This window comes from Phyllobates terribilis, unplaced genomic scaffold, assembly GCF_046119375.1.
Source record: "Phyllobates terribilis strain yellow unplaced genomic scaffold, ASM4611937v1 Scaffold_7__3_contigs__length_470593459, whole genome shotgun sequence".
NCBI lineage: Eukaryota > Metazoa > Chordata > Amphibia > Anura > Dendrobatidae > Phyllobates > Phyllobates terribilis.
The window spans coordinates 44479538-44496466 of NW_027362767.1; the positions used below are offsets into that span (position 1 = coordinate 44479538).

At 44.2% G+C, this 16929-nt stretch overlaps 1 protein-coding gene across 2 annotated transcripts in view; it reads left to right on the forward strand.

The window, feature by feature from the left end:
* Window positions 1-16929, forward strand: part of SAMD4A (sterile alpha motif domain containing 4A) — a 92472-nt gene that overhangs the window by 49674 nt on the left and 25869 nt on the right. For both annotated transcript variants that reach the window (XM_073638463.1, XM_073638464.1), the window contains exon 3: window positions 14622-15140. In XM_073638463.1, the coding sequence (XP_073494564.1) occupies window positions 14622-15140 (519 nt within the window). The remainder of the gene's footprint in view (window positions 1-14621; window positions 15141-16929) is intronic.

Consider the following 16929-nt stretch of genomic DNA (forward strand, 5'->3'; position numbering starts at 1 on the left):
GCCCCGGTCACTTGCCGTGACCTCCTGCCCGTTCATCCAGAGACTGCCCCGGTCACTTGCCGTGACCTCCTGCCCGTTCATCCAGAGACTGCCCCGGTCACTTGCCGTGACCTCCTGCCCGTTCATCCAGAGACTGCCCCGGTCACTTGCCGTGACCTCCTGCCCGTTCATCCAGAGACTGCCCCGGTCACTTGCCGTGACCTCCTGCCCGTTCATCCAGAGACTGCCCCGGTCACTTGCCGTGACCTCCTGCCCGTTCATCCAGAGACTGCCCCGGTCACTTGCCGTGACCTCCTGCCCGTTCATCCAGAGACTGCCCCGGTCACTTGCCGTGACCTCCTGCCCGTTCATTCAGAGACTGCCCCGGTCACCTGTTGTGACTGCCTGCCCCTCTACCCTGGTCGCCACCCGCTCCCTTACAAGGACCGCCCCCTTGTATAGTAGCTCAGAGGTTCCGCCTCCCAGACCCGTTACAATTATGCCTGCCCCGCTTTCCTCCTTTGGACAGGTATTTGTAGAGGTGACGTTGCATGCTCTGCTCGCATTTGTATGGGTATTTGTAGTGGTGATGTCGTCTGCCCCGCTCATTTCTGGATGAGTATCGGTAGAGGTGACGTAGTCTGCCCCTCTCCTCTGGATGGAAATCTGTAGTAGTCACCTAGCCTGCCCCCCTCTCCTGGGTGGTCAACGATAGTAGTGAAGTCATCTGCCCTGCTCTCCTCTGAATGGATATCAGTAGTAGTGATGTTGCCTGCCCCGCTCTCCTCCTCTGGACAGGTATCTGTAGAGGTGACGTCTGCCCCGCTCTCCTCCTCTGGACCGGTATCTGTAGAGGTGACGTCTGCCCTGCTCTCCTCCTCTGGACGGGTATCTGTATAGGTGACGTCTGCCCCGCTCTCCTCCTCTGGACGGGTATCTGTAGTAGCGATGTCGACTGCCCCGCTCTCCTCCTCTGGACAGGTATCTGTATAGGTGACGTCTGCCCCGCTCTCCTCCTCTGGACGGGTATCTGTAGTAGCGATGTCGACTGCCCCGCTCTTCTCCTCTGGACGGAAATCTGTAGTTGTAGTGACCTCGCCTGACCCACTTGCCTCTTGATGCAGAAGTGAGGTGGAGCAGGACTGACCCTTTTCAGGAAGGCCAGAACAAGGTGGCTTAACAATTTCTTGAAGTAAGACATGAGGATTTCCATCTGTGGTGCCAGGATCTTCTGAAGTTGGGGAAGGGATTCCTACAGAGATTGGACAAGGTCAAAGTGCTTATTTTGTAACGCGTCATCCATAATGCCGACATGTGACTATGGAATACTTGCCAACATTTACAACACACAATTTTGGTAATTTGAGCCCCACCCTTGAGGACTCCCCAAAATTTCTATTTCTTATGGATGTGGCCGTTAAGTCCACCCATTTTGCGACATGGTTTGTGGGAATTTTAGCAATTGGTGATGTGGATAAAAATTCACTGTGAACACGGACGTGACCAAGATCTTGATCTTGGTAGAGAGTAGGGAATTTCCTAGGGATCTTGAAATTGATTTTATAGGACTTTTTGTGGGGTTGGTAACGCTCCTCTAGGTTAGCGTCCCTTTTATAATTGTGTCTTATGGTTGTGGAGTGGGAACATGACGTTTCTGGGTCTAGTAAGCCTCTAGATACTATGTACTATTCTTAATATTAAGGCCGGTGAGCTTGACTAGGCCTCCGGCCCGAGGACTACTGACCTCCGCACCCACAAGATTAATGTATAGCTATGATAGAAAAGGACCCAGGGGGGATGAGTGCTGTCCAGGCGGCCACTGACATTGCTGGACTACAAATATTACTATGAATCATGGGAAATGTATTCCATTAACAGCTGTAGCTGCAGCCCAGCCCTGGTTTATGGATACAAATGGAAATGCTCTTGTGAAGGAGTTCTGTTCTGTATTTTTCCTTGCATCGTATGTTGTGTTTTTATCAGCGCTCCTTCGTCTTTATTGAGATTGTTGCGAGTTATCCGGACCTATCACTTCGTGTTTGCAGGCCGCCGTCTGATGATCCTTTTGCTCGGAGGGACCCTTCTCTTCTTGCCCGCAGAAGAAGTAGTGTTTGGTTGCTATGGTAATGCAGCCTCCATTGGTGAACGTTGCTATAGGATGTTGCTTAGCAATATTTTCAGACCCGACCGTCACTATTGCTCCTTCCTTACGGGTAGCGGCTGCAAAAGATTATTATTTTTTTTTTAAGTGAACCTGTCTGTGCGAAAAAAAAAAAAAATAAATAAAAAATGTATATTAGGGGTTAATTTTAAAATAAATGTTTGCTTTGCTTTGTTTTTTTATTTTATTAGTAGTTCTTTTTATTTTGTATCTCATACTTGCGATTAATACTTTATTACATCTTTTTTGTATTTTTTTTTTCTTTTTTTTTTTTTAAACCCTACAGTCAGAAATATCTTAGTTAAATCAACCAATGTTAACACGGTCAGTCCCATATTGTTGGCCTGTCCGATCCATTTCCTTTGCATCTTGACTATATAAGTGGAAATGTGATCTAAAATTGAAAGAATGTGGCTGACCAGCGTCATTTGGGATCCTGCGAGGCTGTGCGGAAACTCTGCATTCTTAAGTCCTGCGTGTGCGGTGTGCCAGCACATTCTTACTCTGTGAGATACTAAGAGGCGCTGATTTGTATGTAATACTCCGGAGAATAAAGGCTGAAAATAAATGAGTCTTTAAACTTTCATTCTTTTTTTTTCCACGGATGTTACCAGTGGAAAATGTTGCTTCAAACCTTCATTTGTTCTGGAGGGAAAAAAAATTGAGGTTTTCCGAATGTTGATCATTGTCTAAAATAGATGTGAAGTCAGTCGTGACTCTGCCTTCTGGGGAGGAAATACACCAGTGTGCAAACATTAGATGTGAAAGTGATAGAAGCCTTCCAAGGAGGATACAATGCATCACTAACCCTACATCGCCAAAATTTGCACCATTTTAATTTCTCACAACAGAATGTGTGTATGTGTCTGGGTTAGATGGCCAACTGCTCTTAATCTCTTCCCTTTATAGATTGCTGCTAGCATTTTGTCCCACAGTCACTCATGCTTTGTACCAGTGCATCGCCACTGTTCTATCTTGTTAAGTCTCCTCCTTTTTTTTTCTTTAAGTCTCCTCCTTTTTTTTTCTTTAAGTCTCCTCCTTTTTTTTTCTTTAAGTCTCCTCCTTTTTTTTTCTTTAAGTCTCCTCCTTTTTTTTTCTTTAAGTCTCCTCCTTTTTTTTTCTTTAAGTCTCCTCCTTTTTTTTTCTTTAAGTCTCCTCCTTTTTTTTTCTTTAAGTCTCCTCCTTTTTTTTTCTTTAAGTCTCCTCCTTTTTTTTTCTTTAAGTCTCCTCCTTTTTTTTTCTTTAAGTCTCCTCCTTTTTTTTTCTTTAAGTCTCCTCCTTTTTTTTTCTTTAAGTCTCCTCCTTTTTTTTTCTTTAAGTCTCCTCCTTTTTTTTTCTTTAAGTCTCCTCCTTTTTTTTTCTTTAAGTCTCCTCCTTTTTTTTTCTTTAAGTCTCCTCCTTTTTTTTTCTTTAAGTCTCCTCCTTTTTTTTTCTTTAAGTCTCCTCCTTTTTTTTTCTTTAAGTCTCCTCCTTTGTCCTCTCGGCCGTACACTAAATTCAATGCAAAGCCTGCTTTTCAGGAGACCATACAACTTCCTAACAAACTCCTCATACACTTGCACCCTGCCAGAATAAGTAGCTGCCAAAAATTTCTGGAAGAGGTACTCTCTTGAAAACGAAAGATTGGGCATGTTAATATTCAACCTGCCCGATCCTTTGATTTATTTTATTTTTTTGTAATCCTGTGCTGAACAATCATTGGTTGAACAGTTCTTAAACAATAATTTAACAGCTGGTCCCACTGAAATTGGCCGATTTTTGCAGGTGTATGGTCACCTTAAGAAAGCGAAGTTTCCAAAAACTTAATTTTGGGGAAGGGTTTGTTCAGTGGAAGATGTTTATTTATAAAAGGGCTGCTATTGGTGCAAAAAACAAGGGTTGTGGAAAAAAAATGGATAATTTCCCTCATCGATCCTCTGCAGTCTCTGGTCTGTTACTTGATCGGTCTGCGCTGGACTCTATATTCTGTTTCCTTTCCGCACTGAAAATGTGAAACCGGAAACAAAACATTCCTGACCAACCAATCACTGACCAGGAATTTCCTTTTTTTTTTTTTTTTTTTTTTTTTTTTTTAAGACCGGACCAGGAGGTAGATACCTGCTGGGATTGGGTAAGTATTGGATTTGGAGCAGATTGTCGAGGGTCAAAATTGGTACTTACTCCAGTCCTCCCCGCTTACTGGGTATAACAACTACCTGGCCTATATGATTTGTTTAGTTCTGATACATAGGAGGTGGTGGCGATTTTTACCATTTCCAGTTTTAGTTTTTTTTTTTTTTTTTATGTGGATCTTTATAACTTCCGTATTCTTGAATGATGGGGTATTGGATCTGTAGTCTGAGTTCTTTGTGTAGTATGCAGAACAGTGCTGCGACTGCTAAAATTGGGTCATCTAAGTGCTGCACTGTTCCTGCGACTGTGCTATATCCGGGCTGCTGACATTCAGTAGTCATACTTCTGTTGTCTGCTGAGGTGTGGGAAAGTTACTTCTCTGCATACATTGTAAGCTCTCCTTAATCTAAGTGGGGGTGCCCTTTGTGACATCATTGTGCTCTCTTGACAGCGTAAGGGTTTAGTAATCAAATACAGTGGGTTCGGAAAGTATTCAGACCCCTTTAAATTTTTTACTCTTTGTTTCATTGCAGCCATTTGGTAAATTCTAAAAAGTTCATTTTTTTTTCTCATTAAAGTACACTCTGCATCCCATCTTGACAGAAAGAAAAACAAATGTAGAATTTTTTGCAAATTTATTAAAGAAAAACTGAAATATCACATGGTCATAAGTATTCAGACCCTTTATATAAGACCTCACACCTCACAGTGCATGTCAGACCAAATGAGAATCATGCGCTCAAAGGAACTGCCCAAGGAGCTCAGAGACAGAATTGTGGCAAGGCACAGATCTGGTCAAGGTTACAAAAGAATTTCTGCATTACTCAAGGTTCCTAAGAGCACAGTGGCCTCCATAATCCTTAAATGGAAGAAGTTTGGGACCACCAGAAGTCTTCCTAGACCTGGCCGTCCAGCCAAACTGAGCAATCGTGGGAGAAGAGCCTTGGTAAGAGAGGTAAAGAAGAACCCCAAGATCACTGTGGTTGAGCTCCAGAGATGAAGGACTCCCAGACTGAGAAATAAGATTCTCTGGTCTGATGAGACAAAGAGAGAACTTTTTGGCGTTAATTCTAAGCGGTCTGTGTGGAGAAAACCAGGCACTGCTCATCACCTGCCCAATACAATCCCAACAGTGAAACATGGTGGTGGCAGCATCATGCTATTGGGTGCTCTTCAGCTGCAGAGACAGGACGACTGGTTGCAACTGAAGGAAACAACATGAATTCGGCCAAGTACAGAGATATCCTGGATGAAAACCTCTTCCAGAGTGCTCTGGTCCTCAGACTTGGCCAGAGGTTCACCTTCCAACAAGACAATGACCCTAAGCACACAGCTAAAATAACAAAGGAGTGGCTTCAGAGCAACTCTGTGACCATTCTTGACTGGACCAGCCAGAGCCCTGACCTAAACCCAATTGAGCATCTCTGGAGAGACCTGAAAATGGCTGTCCACCAACGTTCACCAACGTTCACCATCCAACCTGACGGAACTGGAGAGGATCTGCAAGGAAGAATGGCAGAGGATCCCCAAATCCAGGTGTGAAAAACTTGTTGCATCATTCCCAAGAAGACTCATGGCTGTACTAGCTCAAAAGGGTGCTTCTACTCAATACTGAGCAAAGGGTCTGAATACTTATGACCATGTGATATTTCAGTTTTTCTTTTTTAATAAATTTGCAAAAATTTCTACATTTCTTTTTTTTTTCAGTCAAGATGGGGGGTAGAGTGTACTTTAATGAGAAAAAAAATTAACTTTTGCAATGAAACAAAGAGTGAAAAATTTAAAGGGGTCTGAATACTTTCCTTACCCACTGTATTATTTGAATGTGGTACGGGAAGGGGGGTGGTTTCCGGAAGCATTTGTGCAATGCAAAATTTAAATTAAACTTTCAAAAACTTTTATATAAAGTTTTTTTTTAAACTCTCTTCTTCGCTCACTGAACTACATTTTAGAGTAAAGCATACCCCTGTATTTGGATGAGGAAAGCATGGCTGTATCTCTTGATTTAGCAGGCGCATGATGGACGTACCAAAAATATCTCCTCCGCAGGATCAAGTCCAAAGATTCGGGGGGAAGGAATGTGCGATGCTCACTATGTCTGACATGTAGAAAGTTTTTAGAGGCAGATGGGTTTTACAACAGCGCACATTTAAAACGTGGACTTTGTGCTAATTTCTTAACTCTTGTTTGAATGAATCAAGGAATATATGCAATGAAGAGCAACCCCTAAAGACCCAGCGGTAAAATATAAACAAACGCATCTTGGGTCACCTTAACTTTGCATTTACACAGATTTCTATCATTCTTTATAATTATTAATACTCTGCGGGTCATAGAGCATATCTCACAACTTTGCAGTCCTTACAATGAACTGAAGCCCTAGATTCCCTTTCATTGCACCCCAAGAAAGGTAACTTGTAATAATGAGAATAAACGGAGTTTTCCAGTAGGAGAGCATGCTGATGGCAGCAGTGGGGTCTCTAGAATGGTGGTATATGTGGTAGCGGTGAAAGCACGTCAGCTTTTCAGAGATTCCCTGGCTTCTATGGACTGTATTAAGCTGACTCCTATTAGAACCTTCCTTGTTCGCCAGTGACTCACCGAGGTTTTCCACTGAATGTCGCTCAGTTTTGTCGACTTTTCCTTGTTTTTGTTGTTGTCTGTCGGTGTTTTTCCATCCTGATCTCACCAGAAAAATCAGGAAGCTGCGTTTGTAGCTGAAATTTGAATTGGCAGGTTAAAAGAGAAGTATTATGCTCTTTAAAAAAAAAAAAAATCCTCCATTTAGCTCCTAGAGACGCACTGCTGCCAAATCAAATTGTCGAATCTAATTTAGAAGGGGGTTATTGCAGTTCGCGGAGGCAGTCCCTTGCTAAACTGAGCGCTCAGTCATACGGCTGCGACACCGATAAGCCCGTCACATGGACCCACGTGAGAGCTGGTATTTTAGGATGGACGAACCTCCCACTGAAGATGAGAAAAAACACAGATTTTTGTTATATTTGCTACCGTTTATATAGTTCACCCCTCCGGAGTATTGACGTGACATTGACTTTGGAGTTAAATGCAATCCATACTTTGGAGCCCTATTTTTTTCTTTTTCACACTTGTGGATTGAAGCAGGACTAAAGTGATGGGTCATGAAAACCCACTTCTAGCCCCCACACAGCTGTATTCATAGGGCTCTCTTCAACCAACAGAAGGGTCCCCTGAAAAGTCAGGGACATAACTAGAACAGGCTCAAGGGTTGCAGTAGTACTTAAGCCTTGGATCCTAAGGGGGCCCAAAAGGTCTGTTTGGTCCATATGAGAAGACCAATACAATAAAGCCTGTGACCGTTCGGGACCTTGTTTAAGATTTTGCATTGGGCCCAAAAGCTACTGCCAAAAGTGTATACTGTGTATAATACACCAAGGTCGGTAACTTTTGGCTTCCTGGATTCAAGTGTTTACTCCTGGTTACAGAAAGATCCATTGAGTTAAGCGATGTCCCATTCAAGCTGCGATCGCCACCCGTAGACTGTGTGTTTCTGTGGCTTATCCTTTATTTGGTTATTTTGAGGATTAACACTATTTCTGGCCATTATATATCTTGTATCTTGTATTAATCACCAGCTTTCCCCTTTGCAGGTTTCTTCTCCAATTTTCAGTTGTCTCTGAGCTAGTGGAGTTGAACTGCTATGATGTCTCCCAAACACGGTACACCCAGACATGAGGGGCTCCTGCTCTCCTGTCATTATGTAACACACAGACATGAGGGATTCCTGCTCTCCTGTCATTATGTAGCACACCCAAACATGAGGGACTCCTGCTCTCCTGTCATTATGTAGCACACAGACATGAGGGACTCCTGCTCTCCTGTCATTATGTAGCTCACAGACATGAGGGATTCTTGCTCTCCTGTCATTATGTAGCACACAGACATGAGGGACTCCTGCTCTCCTGTCATTATGTAGCACACACTGACATGAGGGACTCCTCCTCTCCTGTCATTATGTAGCACACAGACAAGAGGGGCTCCTGCTCTCCTGTCATTATGTAGCTCACAGACATGAGGGATTCTTGCTCTCCTGTCATTATGTAGCACACAGACATGAGGGACTCCTGCTCTCCTGTCATTATGTAGCACACACAGACATGAGGGACTCCTCCTCTCCTGTCATTATGTAGCACACACAGACATGAGGGACTCCTGCTCTCCTGTCATTATGTAGCACACAGAGATGAAGGACTCCTGCTCTCCTGTCATTATGTAGCACACAGACACGAGGGACTCCTGCTCTCCTGTCATTATGTAGCACACAGACATGAAGGACTCCTGCACTCCTGTCATTATGTAGCACACAGACACGAGGGACTCCTGCTCTCCTGTCATTATGTAGCACACAGACACGAGGGACTCCTGCTCTCCTGTCATTATGTAGCACACAGACATGAGGGACTCCTGCTCTCCTGTCATTATGTAGCACACAGACATGAGGGACTCCTGCTCTCCTGTCATTATGTAGCACACAGAGATGAGGGACTCCTGCTCTCCTGTCATTATGTAGCACACATACATGAGGGACTCCTGCCCTCCTGTCATTATGTAGCACACAGAGATGAAGGACTCCTGCTCTCCTGTCATTATGTAGCACACAGACACGAGGGACTCCTGCTCTCCTGTCATTATGTAGCACACACAGACATGAGGGACTCCTGCTCTCCTGTCATTATGTAGCACACAGAGATGAAGGACTCCTGCTCTCCTGTCATTATGTAGCACACAGACACGAGGGACTCCTGCTCTCCTGTCATTATGTAGCACACAGACATGAAGGACTCCTGCACTCCTGTCATTATGTAGCACACAGACACGAGGGACTCCTGCTCTCCTGTCATTATGTAGCACACAGACATGAGGGACTCCTGCTCTCCTGTCATTATGTAGCACACAGACATGAGGGACTCCTGCTCTCCTGTCATTATGTAGCACACAGAGATGAGGGACTCCTGCTCTCCTGTCATTATGTAGCACACATACATGAGGGACTCCTGCTCTCCTGTCATTATGTAGCACACACAGACACGAGGGACTCCTGCTCTCCTGTCATTATGTAGCACACACAGACATGAGGGACTCCTGCTCTCCTGTCATTATGTAGCACACAGAGATGAAGGACTCCTGCTCTCCTGTCATTATGTAGCACACAGACACGAGGGACTCCTGCTCTCCTGTCATTATGTAGCACACAGACATGAAGGACTCCTGCACTCCTGTCATTATGTAGCACACAGACACGAGGGACTCCTGCTCTCCTGTCATTATGTAGCACACAGACATGAAGGACTCCTGCACTCCTGTCATTATGTAGCACACAGACACGAGGGACTCCTGCTCTCCTGTCATTATGTCGCACACAGACATGAGGGACTCCTGCTCTCCTGTCATTATGTAGCACACAGACATGAGGGACTCCTGCTCTCCTGTCATTATGTAGCACACAGACATGAGGGGCTCCTGCTCTCCTGTCATTATGTAGCACACAGACATGAGGGGCTCCTGCTCTCCTGTCATTATGTAGCACACACAGACACGAGGGACTCCTGCTCTCCTGTCATTATGTAGCACACAGACATGAGGGACTCCTGCTCTCCTGTCATTATGTAGCACACAGACATGAGGGATTCCTGCTCTCCTGTCATTATGTAGCACACAGACCTGATGGACTCCTGCTCTCCTGTCATTATGTAGCACACAGACATGAGGGACTCCTGCTCTCCTGTCATTATGTAGCACACACAGACATGAGGGACTCCTGCTCTCCTGTCATTATGTAGCACACACAGACATGAGGGACTCCTGCTCTCCTGTCATTATGTAGCACACACAGACATGAGGGGCTCCTGCTCTCCTGTCATTATGTAGCACACACAGACATGAGGGGCTCCTGCTCTCCTGTCATTATGTAGCACACACAGACATGAGGGGCTCCTGCTCTCCTGTCATTATGTAGCACACAGAGATGAAGGACTCCTGCTCTCCTGTCATTATGTAGCACACAGACACGAGGGACTCCTGCACTCCTGTCATTATGTAGCACACAGACACGAGGGACTCCTGCTCTCCTGTCATTATGTAGCACACAGACATGAGGGACTCCTGCTCTCCTGTCATTATGTAGCACACAGACATGAGGGACTCCTGCTCTCCTGTCATTATGTAGCACACAGAGATGAGGGACTCCTGCTCTCCTGTCATTATGTAGCACACATACATGAGGGACTCCTGCTCTCCTGTCATTATGTAGCACACACAGACACGAGGGACTCCTGCTCTCCTGTCATTATGTAGCACACACAGACACGAGGGACTCCTGCTCTCCTGTCATTATGTAGCACACAGAGATGAAGGACTCCTGCTCTCCTGTCATTATGTAGCACACAGACACGAGGGACTCCTGCTCTCCTGTCATTATGTAGCACACAGACATGAGGGACTCCTGCTCTCCTGTCATTATGTAGCACACAGACATGAGGGACTCCTGCTCTCCTGTCATTATGTAGCACACAGACACGAGGGACTCCTGCTCTCCTGTCATTATGTAGCACACACAGACATGAGGGACTCCTGCTCTCCTGTCATTATGTAGCACACACAGACACGAGGGACTCCTGCTCTCCTGTCATTATGTAGCACACAGACATGAGGGGCTCCTGCTCTCCTGTTATTATGTAGCACACAGACATGAGGGGCTCCTGCTCTCCTGTCATTATGTAGCACACACAGACACGAGGGACTCCTGCTCTCCTGTCATTATGTAGCACACAGACATGAGGGACTCCTGCTCTCCTGTCATTATGTAGCACACAGACATGAGGGATTCCTGCTCTCCTGTCATTATGTAGCACACAGACCTGATGGACTCCTGCTCTCCTGTCATTATGTAGCACACAGACATGAGGGACTCCTGCTCTCCTGTCATTATGTAGCACACACAGACATGAGGGACTCCTGCTCTCCTGTCATTATGTAGCACACACAGACATGAGGGGCTCCTGCTCTCCTGTCATTATGTAGCACACACAGACATGAGGGGCTCCTGCTCTCCTGTCATTATGTAGCACACACAGACACGAGGGACTCCTGCTCTCCTGTCATTATGTAGCACACAGAGATGAAGGACTCCTGCTCTCCTGTCATTATGTAGCACACAGACACGAGGGACTCCTGCACTCCTGTCATTATGTAGCACACAGACATGAGGGACTCCTGCTCTCCTGTCCTTATGTAGCACACAGACATGAGGGACTCCTGCTCTCCTGTCATTATGTAGCACACAGACACGAGGGACTCCTGCTCTCCTGTCATTATGTAGCACACACAGACATGAGGGACTCCTGCTCTCCTGTCATTATGTAGCACACACAGACACGAGGGACTCCTGCTCTCCTGTCATTATGTAGCACACAGACATGAGGGACTCCTGCTCTCCTGTCATTATGTAGCACACAGACATGAGGGACTCCTGCTCTCCTGTCATTATGTAGCACACAGACATGAGGGGCTCCTGCTCTCCTGTCATTATGTAGCACACAGACATGAGGGGCTCCTGCTCTCCTGTCATTATGTAGCACACACAGACACGAGGGACTCCTGCTCTCCTGTCATTATGTAGCACACAGACATGAGGGACTCCTGCTCTCCTGTCATTATGTAGCACACAGACATGAGGGGCTCCTGCTCTCCTGTCATTATGTAGCACACACAGACACGAGGGACTCCTGCTCTCCTGTCATTATGTAGCACACAGACATGAGGGGCTCCTGCTCTCCTGTCATTATGTAGCACACACAGACATGAGGGGCTCCTGCTCTCCTGTCATTATGTAGCACACAGAGATGAAGGACTCCTGCTCTCCTGTCATTATGTAGCACACAGACACGAGGGACTCCTGCACTCCTGTCATTATGTAGCACACAGACACGAGGGACTCCTGCTCTCCTGTCATTATGTAGCACACAGACATGAGGGACTCCTGCTCTCCTGTCATTATGTAGCACACAGACATGAGGGACTCCTGCTCTCCTGTCATTATGTAGCACACAGACATGAGGGACTCCTGCTCTCCTGTCATTATGTAGCACACAGAGATGAGGGACTCCTGCTCTCCTGTCATTATGTAGCACACATACATGAGGGACTCCTGCTCTCCTGTCATTATGTAGCACACACAGACACGAGGGACTCCTGCTCTCCTGTCATTATGTAGCACACACAGACACGAGGGACTCCTGCTCTCCTGTCATTATGTAGCACACAGAGATGAAGGACTCCTGCTCTCCTGTCATTATGTAGCACACAGACACGAGGGACTCCTGCTCTCCTGTCATTATGTAGCACACAGACATGAGGGACTCCTGCTCTCCTGTCATTATGTAGCACACAGACATGAGGGACTCCTGCTCTCCTGTCATTATGTAGCACACAGACATGAGGGACTCCTGCTCTCCTGTCATTATGTAGCACACAGACACGAGGGACTCCTGCTCTCCTGTCATTATGTAGCACACACAGACATGAGGGACTCCTGCTCTCCTGTCATTATGTAGCACACACAGACACGAGGGACTCCTGCTCTCCTGTCATTATGTAGCACACAGACATGAGGGACTCCTGCTCTCCTGTCATTATGTAGCACACAGACATGAGGGGCTCCTGCTCTCCTGTCATTATGTAGCACACACAGACATGAAGGACTCCTGCTCTCCTGTCATTATGTAGCACACACAGACATGAGGGGCTCCTGCTCTTCTGTCATTATGTAGCACACACAGACATGAAGGACTCCTGCTCTCCTGTCATTATGTAGCGCACACAGACATGAGGGACTCCTGTTCTCCTGTCATTGTGTAGCACATGTTCAGGAGAAGTGGCTCATAACTGAAGACAAAGGCATTTATCTCTGATATATTCCAAACATTCTAGCATTTACTTGTGCTATTCATTCCAGTATTCTGGTCTTGTAGACAGACATCATCCTCTTTCCTGCCTGACTATTGCAACTTTTAAATGTTCCAGATTTTGCCTGTACGTTACACCCGTCCTCATTGATTATAATACCATCTGTCCGCTCCAGCTATTTTGGAGCCAGCATTGTGGGTGTTCACTTGACATATTGTATTTGTTTCATACGTCAATATTTATCCCTGAGAACTTCTGTTGTGATCACATCCACGCGTTTTGGGATTTCTTTGGATAACCACAGTAAAAACGCCTTGATTTGTATGTGTGTGTGTGTGTGTGTGTATGTATATATATATATATATATATATATATATATATATATATATATATATATATATATATATATATATATATATATATATATATATATATATATATATATATATATATATATATATATATATAAAAAATATATATATATATATATATATTTATGACTGGCACTGTAAAGTAAGTTGAAGGGAAATGATCATCAGAACACATTGTCCTGTTTGCATTTTATTTAATAGGTTTTTCTTTTTTGGCAATGGTCTTTTTTTGCATATCACAAACTGTATTTAAAAGGAAAAAAAAAAAATCTTGCAATTTTCACACGAGCCCAGGGTTTTTTTTTGTTTTTTTTCGACTGTAACTAACTTCCTGTTTCAGGAAATCCAGATGTACTTTAGCAGCAATGAACAGATTCTGATCATATCTTTACATCTAATGAGTGTGTGCAAAGGTCATTGTGAAGAGAGGTGGAGCAGGTGAGCTGTGATATCACCTATTATGATTTGTGGTTCCTGTGTTATAAACTGTGTTTCAGAGGCATTGCCTGTCATTGTCATTCTGCGTCTACTGTTGTACTCTACAAAGTAGGAGTCTTAAAAAAAAAAAAATTAAATAAATAAAAAAATAAAACCGTGTATATATGTATGTATGTGTATATATATATATATATATATATATATATATATATATATATATATATGTGTTTGTGTATATATGCATATGCGCAATTCTGTAGTTTTCACACTGGCCTCCAGGGATTGATTTTTTTTTTTTTTTTTTTAATTTAACTTTTTTATATAATGTGTGTGTGTGTGTGTGTGTATATAATTTTTAAATATACATGTATACAATAACCTGCTTTAAACAATAGTTAATTTTCTAATGATGGCTTCACTTAAAGACCCTCAAAGTAAATATCCATCCCGTGATGCTTCCCTAGTGTTTTTATACGATTACCTTCAGGGTTGGGTTTTTTGTTTTTTTTTGCCTCCATTTTTTTAGATACTTTTTTTAAACAAAAACCTCAGAGACAAAACTGTTACTGTGAACTGTAAGAAAGTTGGCTGATTTTATATTTTCTGCTTCTTTCCAGCAATCATTAACCAGTGGCAGCAGGAATCCAAGGACACGGTGATCTCTCAGCTTTTAACCCACCTGCCTTTACTAAAGCCTGGGAACATGGACGCGAAGGTGGAGTACATGAAGTTGCTGCCGAAACTATTGGCCCATTCGATAGAACACAACCAGCACATAGAAGAGAGTCGCCAGTTGCTGTCATACGCCTTGATCCACCCGGCCACGTCGCTGGACGACAGGAGCGCTTTGGCGATGTGGCTGAATCACTTGGAGGACCGTACGTCGGGGAACTTTGGTACCCAGGGGAGGTGTCGATCAGACTCTTTGGATTATGGGCAAATGCATTACTACCACCAAAGACAGAACTCCGATGATAAACTGAACGGCTGGCCGAATTCTCGCGACTCCGGAATCTGCGTCAGTTCTTCCAACTGGCAGGACAAGAACATGAGCTGCGAGAATGGACATCTGCCCCTCTACCCTTCTTCCTCGGTCTCCACAACCGTCAACGCTATTGGAACAAATACAAGCACAAGTAAGTCATCAGATATTGCTGATTTGGAAAGGTTTTAAGTAAAAAAAAAAAAAAAAAAAAAAAAAAAAACCCTCAAAAATTTGTTAAAAAAAACAAAACAAAAAAAAAACTGCAGCATCGGACTACACCGGTTTTGTAGTCTGTAATCATGGAGATGCATACTAAGGTTTTTTTTTTATTTCTTTTTATGTGTTTATGTAATTTGCCAGATAAGTATGTTTTATGGGATCCGACTGCTGGTAACTTCACATCACAAGAAGGAAGCTACCAAAAAAATCCCTGTGTGAACGGATCCATAGTGCATGTGTCACCATCACTGTATTTACTACTGTTTTCCGTTTTTCCATCAAACCTATAAAAAAAAAAAAAAAAAAAAAAAAAAAAGTGAATGGAGCTGAGGTCTAGCATACTACGCTACCCTACACAATTTCTCCATTCACACAAGGGTTTTTGGAACCCCATTATGTAGATCCAATATTGTGGTGTATTACATTTAAAAGTGGACAACCCCTTGAAAGGTGGACATGGATTTGCTCTGTATAGATGGTCTGACCCCAGAATTTTTTATTTTTTTGGTGGGATCATTGCACCCCAACACTAACTGGTTAGCAACAAAATGTAAATGACTACTCCTAATACAGAATTATAAAATTAAACTATTTAATTTGATGGGAGTGAAGAACCCAAGTACAACCTTGTGCCTGAGCATGACCACTACTCCATTCATGTCTTTATGGGAAGAGTCAGACGGCCATACAACGCGGATGGGGATTGCAACGTAGTGGTCGGACTGGCTGGCGGCTCTCCTGACCGCAGCGTGACAGCATGCATTTCTATGCAGCTGGAGTCAGGAGAGCCTCCAGCCAGTCCGTCCATTTTGTTGCGATCCCCGTCCAAGTTATATGGCCTTCTGACTCTTCCTATAAAGACATGAATGCAGTCTTGGTCGTGCTCAGGATCAAGGTTGTACATGGTTTTGAGTCATCAAAGACCTTATTGATATATATGATGTGTGTACAATGATAATTACAAGGTTTAAGTGGATGTGTTTTGGAGAGCAGGACCGCAATACTCCTCTGGTGGAGGCTCATTGTTCCTCAGTCCCAATACTGAAGTGTTTAAAGATTTAGGATATGAAACCATTTTAATAGAGTGCAGTACCTGTGTACAACCTATAGATGGCGCCCATGTGACCACAGCATGCCCGATGCAGCTCGACATGATACAAATGAATAATGCAATAAATGAGATATAATAAACACCAGCGTAATGAAAAGAATTGGAGAATAAGTTCTTTATTCGATGTTCCCATCTTCCGGCAGGCGTGGACAGGCTGATCAGCCTCAGTGACTGTTCGGAGGATGATTGATGCACTTTGGGTCTGGCATTAAAAACTCTGGTTTCAGAATCGGTGAACTGTGCACAAATGAAAATAAAGGAGAGCGATGCGTCGTAAATAAAGGTTTCCATTAAGCTCTTGAGACGCTTCCACTGTGTCTTGCTTCCCCGGTAACTGGAATTACACTGCGCCTTGGCTCCATCTCTTGCTCCATATTTCAAGCGTAGACTTAATTAGGATGCCTGGAACCGTTTATTGCGCTCCTGATATTCGCGGTGGATTTTATACCCTGTGCCTGGTTAAATTTTGCTTGTTCCTTTCACATATGATGCTGGCCAATGTCATCGATACTGGCCCATATAGCCAATACAGTAGCCCCCTTCCTTCCGTTCCAATCCGAGCATGTTGCGTACAATGGCTCCTGTAGATGGAGAAAAAAGAATTGCACTT